This window comes from Papio anubis, chromosome 12, assembly GCF_008728515.1.
Source record: "Papio anubis isolate 15944 chromosome 12, Panubis1.0, whole genome shotgun sequence".
NCBI classification, from domain to species: Eukaryota; Metazoa; Chordata; class Mammalia; order Primates; family Cercopithecidae; genus Papio; species Papio anubis.
In genome coordinates this window covers 115,836,729-115,845,718 of record NC_044987.1, presented here as the reverse complement: position 1 = coordinate 115,845,718, position 8,990 = coordinate 115,836,729, and the positions used below count along the sequence as shown (strand labels likewise).

Here is an 8,990-nt window from a genome sequence, read left to right as displayed (position 1 = left end):
ACTCGGGAGGTTGAGGCAGGAGAATGGTGTGAACCCAGGAGGTGGAGATTGCAGTGAGCCGAGATTGCACCACTGCACTCCAGCCTGGGTGACAACGAGATTCCGTCTCAAAAAAAAAAAAAAAAAAAAAGAATGGGGTTATTGTTCCATTTTAGAGTTGAAGGAACTGCAGGTCACAGAGAAACTGCCCTAAAGGCACACAGCTGGAAATATCAGAGGCTGAATTCTAACCCAAATCCTCTAAAGCCAAAGGTTTTTTCCTTTACCATTGCAGTATGACTGTCACCTCCCACTCTCTGAACCTTGGCTGCCTCTAAGATGGCGCAGTTCATTTCCACCCATTTCCATTGGATGGAAATAAGCAGCACCATCTTAGAGGCAGCCAAGGTTCAGAAAGGTCTGGTAGTTAAGGAAACATTTTGCAAACTGTAAAGAACTGTGCACACTGCAAAGGATTTTTCATCACCATTCTCGGGTGGCCCAATACGCAGTGAGTGATGACACAAAGTGGGCTCCCCTGTTAAGGTGGGGGGCTGTGGGCAGGTAGGACCTGGAAGGCCAAAGACCTGGGCCTTGGGCAGGGAGGGCAGGACCCCAGGTCTACAGGTCAGTTGCTTGCCTTGGAGACGAGCGGCGTGGAGATGTGGTGCATGACATCTGGCTTCACTCCGTTGGCATGTGGACGGCGGCTCAGTGCCAGGCGGCTTCGCCGGCGGCCCTTGTCCCCACTTGCCAGACACCCATTGTAGCTATAGATGTTGGAGGTTAAGAAGAAAGGGTTGCAAGAGGAGAGAGAGAAAGAGGGAAAGTGAACCCCTGATGAAACTTGGAGGAAACTGCCAACTTCTGGGCAGATCCTACCTTAATAAACAAGCTCTAGAAGCACCTGAAACTAGAAGACCCTACAGTAACAAATCGGTACCTTGGGGAGTGGGCAGGGGGTGTCAGAACAGTTTCAAAAGCACTTTCATTCAGTTAACCAAGTATTTCCTGGACACTTGAGCCATGCCTGGATGGGTGCTGTGCACTGGGGCAGTAGAGGTGACGCACCACGGGTCAGCTGTGGGCCCTCAGTGGAGGGGTTCCTCAGCTTCTCCAGGAACCTAGGTGCCACCTGCCACACCCAGGCACAAGTCAAGGATGCCATAAGCCTAGAGGAAGAAAAGGGAATTCTGGCCCTAGCATGAGGTTTCCGGGAGAGGGAGCACCTCTACTGGGTTTTGAAGAACTAGAAAGGGTTCACCTGTAGCAAATTGTCACTTATCACACCACTACTCAAAACCAAAACGAAAGGAAAAACTGACCCACAATGCCACTACCTCTATATGTCCACACATGTCCAATTTCCACCTGCCTTTCCATCTCTTGTCCGGAAGGGATGGCTGTGAGAGGCACAGAGGAGGTGAGTCATAGCTCTCATCGCTGCCATGGGCTGCTGCCTCCGTGTTCCTGGCCTTCATGTTATCAATCACCTAATAGAATCTGTGCAGTGGCCTGCCAGGCAAGTGGCTTTCTGCCCATCTTACAAATGACAGAAATCAAGGCTCAGGGAGGTAAAGTGACTTGCCTCTGGCTAGTAGGTGAAAATGTCCAGATTCGAGCCCAGTCTCTCTGACTCCAGAAGCCCCTCTAGATGGAGGCTCACCCTAAGCAAAGGGCCCAAGGCTGGCAGGATCTGATGAGATCAGGGAATGGTGACTTTGGTGGTGAAGTATGTGGGGGAGATGATGCTGGTGGGAGGGCTCTGAACTCCAGACTGAGGACATTATTTTGTAACCAGTGGGGTGCCAGCAAGGTTTGGGAACAGGAAGTGACAGGACAAAGAGCTGCCAAATACAGACAAGGCCACTTGAATCAGAATCTTCTAGTGAGTTTGTTAAAATCCAGATGAGGCCAGGCGCAGTGGCTCACAACTGTAATCCCAGCACTTTGGGAGATCAAGGTGGGCAGATCACTTGAGGTCAGGAGTTCAAGACCAGCCTGGCCAACATAGCGAAACCCCGTCTTTACCAAAAACACAAAAACTAGCCAGGCATGGTGGTGGGTGCCTGTAATCCCAGCTACTCAGGAAGCTGAGGCAGGAAAATCACTTGAACCCAGCAGGTGGAGGTTGCAGCGAGCTAAGATCGTGACACTGAACTCCAGCCTGGGCGACAGGGCAAGACTCTGTCTCCCCTGCCGCAAAAAGAAAAAAAAAAAATCCAGATTCCCTGGTCCCACCCATTGTGACTGTGATTCTGTAGGCTTGGAGAGGGCCTGTCAATGTGTATTTTCAGTGCCCTCCAGCCAGCTCTGATGTGCAGCCAATGTGGACTCTGCTGTGCAAAGGGGCTGCCAGGAGGGCCCATACCCGTGGGTCTGCAGCCTCCCACATTAGTGGCCTTGCCTTGGGCTGGAAAGCCAGTCCTGCCTTTGGGATACAAAGCAGCTGCTTTTTCAAGGCAAGCTCTCCCAAGGGAGACATCACTTTTGCCCTTGTGAGCTCTTCCCACACATCGGGGGCGGGGGTGGGCAGGCCCCAAGGTGGGGCAGTTCAGGACACAGACTTGGGACACAGATGGGCCTGGCTTAAATCTGGCTCTTCCACTTATCACATGACCTCTGTAAAATGGAGCTAATTTTTTAGGACCTACCCCGCAGGTTCATTTTGAGAACTAAATGAGACAAAGCATTTAAAAGTGCTTAGCACAGAGTTTGGCATATTTATAGGAAGCCCTTGATAAGTGTTCGCTCTTACGGCTTTTTTTTTTTTTTTTTTTTTTGGTAAAAAAAGCACGTGTCAACAAACAGCCATTTAAAAAAAATAATCTTGGCCAGGCGCGGTGGCTCAAGCCTGTAATCCCAGCACTTTGGGAGGCCAAGACGGGCGGATCACGAGGTCAGGAGATCGAGACCATCCTGGCTAACACGGTGAAACCCCGTCTCTACTAAAAAATACAAAAAACTAGCCGGGCGAGGTGGCGGCGCCTGTCGTCCCAGCTACTCGGGAGGCTGAGGCAGGAGAATGGCGTAAACCCGGGAGGCGGAGCTTGCAGTGAGCTGAGATCCGGCCACTGCACTCCAGCCTGGGCGACAGAGCGAGACTCCGTCTCAAAAAAAAAATAAAAAATAAAAAAATAATCTTAATGATAATATAACTTATCAAATAGTTTCTTTAGGACTGATGGCAGAGAGAGGCCAAAAGGAGACCTAGATGGGGGAGGAGGAAGAGGGTCTGTCCCTGGAGAAAGATCTGAGTGGATGGTGCAGGGATCCTGGTCAGGAGAAGACCAGGAAGGGATAAGGTTGGCCTGGCCGCCAGTTCATGTTGCTTCCTCTCTCCTGGCCTTGGCTTTCTCATCTGCAGTGTGCAGGTCAGCTGTGGCTTAGTAAAAGTGCACTAGACCTAGAGTAAGAAAGACCTGGGTCCAAATCCCAGCCCTGCCACTTACCAGCTGTGTGCCCTTGGGCCAGTCACTTCCCCTCTCTGAGCCTCGGTTTCCTCACCTCCTTCCTCACAGCATCTTTGTGAAGATTGAAATGAAATAATGTCCATGAAAGGGCTTGGCACAGGCCTGCCTCCCAGAACACTTGATATGTGCTGGGCGCTGTTCTATGTACTTTACAGAAATCACCTCATTCATTCCTTCTGACAACTCTCTGAGGAAGGGATTATTAACATCTCCATTTGCAAAACGGGAAACGGAGGCACAGGGAAGTTCAGCAACTTGCAGAGGCAGGATTTGAACCTAGCAGTTTTGCTGGAGAACCAGAGTTCTTCAACCCACACCACACACACTAGGTGCTTTAGGAAAGGCAGCTGGTGTTAACGTTTTTCTCATCTGATCAGGAAATTGGGTGGTTAGAGTTGTCACAGTAATTTGTGAAAAATAGGAAGATAAAACAATAATTATGAATTGAGGTGGGTTTGGTCAATTTTGTCTTTCAGCTAGGAAGGTGAGGAGGGACGAACAGCAGAAGGCACTTTGTGGGGGAAGGAGGGGTCGGGGCCCTTGTTCTGGCTGCGTTGGGTGGGTGTCTGGTGCTTCACCCCTTCTAGGCCAGAGATGCTCACCCCAGGACGATGAGTTCACCATACTTGATGGGATCCTCGCCTGGCTGTGCATCTTCACCGGGAGAGGAGAGAACGCAAGAGCCCTTGTTCCCCCGGTGCTGAAGGTCTGAGGTTCGGGGGGACCCCACTTCAGGGTTTCCTTCCAGCACCATTCTGGGCAGAGTGGGAGAGAAAAGAGCTTTGCAGGTTCCCACCCCAGCCCCACTCAATCCCAGCTCCAGCCTGCTGCAGGACCGCCTAGGCTAAGGCAAGGGTGACCTTTCACCGCCTCTACTGCTATGGCAACCACTTCCCCTCTGCCTCCTCTAAACTGCCCGAGGTTGCTGGGATACCAGGGAGGGGTGGCACAGTCAAGAGGGTCAGGATATTCAGTGGTGCCAGAGGAATGGACCAACTTGGGGTGGCCAGAGGCTGCTTTTTGGCCAAGATCCCAGTCTGGCATGTGCTTCAAAGAGGGGCACCCCATGAGTTGGGGGCCCTTACCCCTCATCTCAGACTCAGTTCCTGGTTATGGCTCTTAGCCTCTGGACCTCTGATTTAGCCCCTCTGACAGGTTCTTTGAATCTACCTGTCCATCTGAATCTTTCTGCCCCTTTGAGGTCTAGGCCTCTGTCTGTCCATCTGCTTTCTCAATGACTCTCTGTCCTCCTAGCCGCTGTCCTTTTCGCCGTCTCTCTCCCCCTATTCCCCGTCTCTGACTGTTTGCCCGCCTCCGCCTCACCATCCATCTGCCTCAGTCTCCCCATCTCGGCCTCCCCCTGCGGGCAGGCCAATGGACTCCTGGGTGCGCGCTCTTCCCTTCCTCCCTCAGATGTCTGCGTCCCCAGCCGCCCGGGTCTCAGGAGGCTTGTGGGGGCGGCGCTCCCCCCTCGAGCTCGGGCTGCAGCACAGCCGTCTCCCGCAGGCAGCCCGTTTGGAAAACATCCTCGCGCTGGAGGGACCGCGCCGGGGCAGGCCCGCGCCCCGCGCCCCGCGCCCTGCGCCCCGGTTGGGCAGAACGAGAACTGCGGCCCAGCACCTACGCAGGTCCACACCCGGCGGCCCCTCCGCACAACACGCGCGCGCGCACGGCCCCGCACTCCCCGGGCCCGGACGGCGCAGAAACCACCCGCACCCGCGACCGCAGGGAAGCGCGGGCGCGCAGTAGCCACCGGCGCCCGCCCTCGGACCCACTCCCTCCGCCACCCCCAGACACACAAACACGCCCCCCGCGCCCGCCGGGACCCGCCCGGCGCAGCCCCCGCCCCCTCTGCCCCGGCGGCCTCACCTGGCCACGCTCCGGGACCCGCTGGGCGCCGCTCCCTCACCGCCTAGCCCCTGCTCTGCCCCGGGCCGCTGCGGCGGGGTGGGCCAGGCCCGCGGCGGCTCCGCGCTGCCTCGTCACGGGGACACCCGGGGCCGGAGGAGGGGGATGAGCGCGAAGAGCCACGCTCCGCCCCCTGCCCTGAGGCCCCGCCCCATTGTCCCCGCCCCTAGGAGAGCCCCGCCTCACTCCAGACTCCGCCTCTTGCGGCGATGCTTAGCCCTCGTCGGGGAGCTCCTCCCCTTCGCATGAGACCACGCCCCTCCCCTGGCACCGCCCTCTGACCAGGGAAGCCCCGCCCTCCACTCCGTCTGAGGGACTCCCTTGCCCCTCCTCGCCGGCTCAGGACTCCCCCGTAGTCTACGTGACCCCTCCCCCATTTCAGACTCCCCAGACTCCGCCTCCATTTCCGGGGACTGCAGAGTTCTCCCGGAGACCCGGGCGCCCCCTCCCCACCGTAGGTCAGGGCCCTCACAGGGCGCTGGAGGACCCCTCCCCAGCCTTAGGCCGGGGGACTCCCCACTCCCAGCTCCGACACCCCATATTCCATCTGGGGACGCCACGCAATTAGAGGAGAGGAGGAAAATGCTAAAGGCAAAGGGGGTGTGCGGCAGCGGTGGAGGCCGGGGAAAGCAGCTGCAGTTGAACAGAGTCGCAGACCTGTCTTCCGGCCCAGCTCGGGCACCCCCCTCCCCTTAGTCCCCCCCGCCCCGCCAGGATGCACACACCACCCGATGTGCTGCAAAGGAAAGAGACCTTTGCGGGAGCACAGCCCCTTCTGGGCCTGGGGCCCAGATCTACCAGTCTACGTTAGGCGCTGTGCGCTGTGCTTTGAGCAAATTAAACCCTTTACTTTAATCCTGGAAGGCAGGCACGATAGTTGCCCATTTTACAGATGAGGAAATAGATTTACAAAAGTGACTTACTTGTAGTTTGCTAGAAACGGGCCAAGAGAGAATCTCAGCTGTATGAGTGGCTTCCATACCTTATCCTTCTGACTAGGAATGGAGCCTCAGAGGTGCAGAAAAGAAACCTTATCTGCATCAGGTAAGGTCCCTATTGCTCAGTACTGTTGGTCTGGAACTATAACTAAAGGCTGGATTATAGTTCCAGACCAAGTCTTTGGTCTTGTGGGTGGCGGTGGGGGTGTTTTATGAGAAAATCAAGGAAGACTGCATAGAGGAGGTGGCTTTTGACTTCCATCATGAAGGATTCCGGGAGTTTGCCTAAACATTCCCGAGAGGGAGCCGCTGCCACCCCCACCCCCACAAACTTGTTGCACCTGAAGCTCCCAATCTACCAGAGTCCCCTGGGGCCCTACCACATCCACCCTGCTAACTCCCCCACCTAAAAATAACCAAAGATACCAACTGCTTTGCCAACTGTTCTGGGGCCCAGCGGCTAGATGAAACAAGAATGCAGCCGACGGCACATCCTTTAGGGGAAACGTTACTCGTTAGTCACAGAGAATTTCCCTGCGAGACTCCCACCAAGCAGGCTGCAGGTCACACAACCCTGTGACACAGGATAGCTGCCCTCACTGATGCCTCCAGAGGCCTCCATTGTGCTGGGTTTGCCCGGGGACCCTGGGACAGCCTCACTCCCTTGTGTACCCCCAGCTTTTAATGCATTGCCTGCCAGAGCAGGTCCTCAGTGAACATATACTGAATCCCTGTTATAATCCCCAGTTTACACACCAGGAAGCCCAGGCTCAGGCAGGAGAAGAAACTTGCCCCAGGTCACAAGCCAGGCTGATGCGGAGCTGATGCTTCACAGGATCCCCAGTGCTTCCACCTGACACTGGACTGCATGGAGGAAGGTCGGAGAAGGATCACCAAGGCTCAGAGGAGGCAAGGATTTCTCCTGGGGCAGTACTGGGATTGGAGCTGCATGGCAGCACAGCCAGACCACTGGGCCTCAGGAATCCTGGGGCGGGCCTGATTCCAGGATTGCTCAAGTAAGGGAGAGTAAGGGTGAGTTAGGACATCAACAGCAGATGCCTAAGTTCCAACCTTGGCTTTTAGCTCTAAATCCAGTGCTCTGCTCCAAGAACTCTAGCTTCTTAATCTCTCTAAGCTTCAGTTTCCTTATGTGTAAAATGGGAATAATAATTACACCTGCTTGTGGTGAAATAGGATTTTGCAGTATTGTTTTGAAATTCCTTTGTCAGCCCTCCCTTTTCTCTCTTCAATCTAGATCTTGTCCCTGTTGCTTCAAAGAAAGGGACAAAGAAAGGAATAAAATAGAAACTTTATTTCTTTAATTCTTGGGTTCAAATGCCTGAAGGTGAGAGGCTTGGAATAGTTTGGAAAAGTAGTTATATATCTAGTTGAGAAAACATGCAGAAAAAGCAAAACAGGCTGGGCACAGTGGCTCACCCCATTGCTTTGGGAGGCCAAAGCAGGAGGATCGCTTGAGGCTAGGAGTTTGAGACCAGCCTGGGCAAAATAGTGAGACCCTGTCTCTACAAAATTAAAAAATTAGCTGGGCATGGTGGTGCCTGCCTGTAGTCCCAGCTACTCAAGAGGTTGAGGCAGAAGAATCGCTTGAGCCCAGGACATTGAGACTGCAGTGAGATATGATCCCACCACTGCACTGCAGCCTGGGCAACAGAATGAAATCCTGTCTCTAAAAAAAATTAAGAAGAAAAGAAAACAAACAAAAAACAACAGTGGCAAATTCTTTCTGGGCTGGGAGATTTGGAGAGAAGGAAGAGCTGGAAGATGCTGGGTTCTGCCCTTGAGGCCATGCCAGAGTGGGAGGGTAGGGTTGGGAAAAGACAGATCCCTCACATAGATATGGGGATCCAGAGCAGAGGCAACCTGGGCTTCAGTTCTCAGGCTCTAGCTTTAGAGGAAAGCCCTTGAAGCAGGGTTGACTACAGCAGCGTGGGATTTGTGCTATGTCTAGGAGGGCTGGTCTGCGGAGTCTTAGATGCGTGAGTGGCATGGGAAAGCCTTGAGATTTCTGTGCCCCAAAATTGCAAAGCTGAGAGAGGCTGGAGTGTCCCGTGGGTTGGTGGATCGGGGTACCTAGATTGACAACTGGAGGCCAGTAAGTTACAGGTATCTCAGTAGAAGCTAGCAAGGAAGATAGCCAAGCTCCAGCGGCACTGGTCCGTAGGCCCCTGGCTCTTCCCAGTGCCATGACACTGGGGAGATCCTCCTGGATCTGAGAAGCCATTTCAAGTAGAGGAGGAGGAGGTGGGAGAGTCAAAAGGACTGCATTTATATCGAAATGACTGAGAAAAGCTGAAACTTACTTTGACGACACTGTCTCCCAACAGGTGCAATGGGAACTGGAAAGAAAGATGATGTTTAGTTTAGAATGGGTGAGCAAACTACAGCCCACTAGCCTGCTGCCTGTTTTGTAATAACCTTGTATGGAGCATAGCCACACCCACTAGATTATGTACTGTGTGTGACTGTTTTCATGCTACAATGGCAGAGTTGAGTTGTGGTGAGAGCGACTATATAGCTCTCAAAGCCTAAAATATTTACCGTCTGGCTCCTTACCAAAAAAAGTTAGCTTAATAAGCTGGAGAATCCCCGCAGGAGGAGGTACACACATGTACCCAGCAGGTGAGTGCTGCTTTGGTGAAAGGCTAACATTTCTTTGCATAGAGACTTCCCT

The 8,990-nt window shown here is 53.9% G+C and overlaps 1 protein-coding gene and 1 long non-coding RNA gene across 4 annotated transcripts in view; one reads left to right on the top strand and one right to left on the bottom strand.

Moving 5' to 3' along the window:
- PELI3 (pellino E3 ubiquitin protein ligase family member 3) overlaps nucleotides 1–5,603 on the bottom strand; it is an 11,127-nt gene extending 5,524 nt beyond the window's left edge. The window contains exons 1-4 of one of the 3 annotated variants that reach the window (XM_003909512.3): nucleotides 5,322–5,475; nucleotides 4,055–4,207; nucleotides 3,432–3,503; nucleotides 620–749 (exon numbers count right to left, since the gene is read on the bottom strand). In XM_003909512.3, coding sequence (XP_003909561.1) covers nucleotides 620–749; nucleotides 3,432–3,503; nucleotides 4,055–4,206 — 354 coding nt within the window. In that variant the 5' untranslated portion in view covers nucleotide 4,207; nucleotides 5,322–5,475. Of the gene's footprint in view, nucleotides 1–619; nucleotides 750–3,431; nucleotides 3,504–4,054; nucleotides 4,208–4,775; nucleotides 5,185–5,321 lie in introns of those variants that run through there. The other 2 variants (XM_009185582.4, XM_003909513.4) reach the window with 2 other exon arrangements.
- A 150-nt stretch (nucleotides 5,604–5,753) lies between these two features.
- LOC108581877 lies at nucleotides 5,754–7,489 on the top strand. The gene is made up of 2 exons (XR_001894695.3): nucleotides 5,754–6,404; nucleotides 7,046–7,489. It is a non-coding gene; the product is annotated as an uncharacterized LOC108581877 (long non-coding RNA).
- The last annotated feature ends 1,501 nt before the right edge of the window (nucleotides 7,490–8,990 follow it).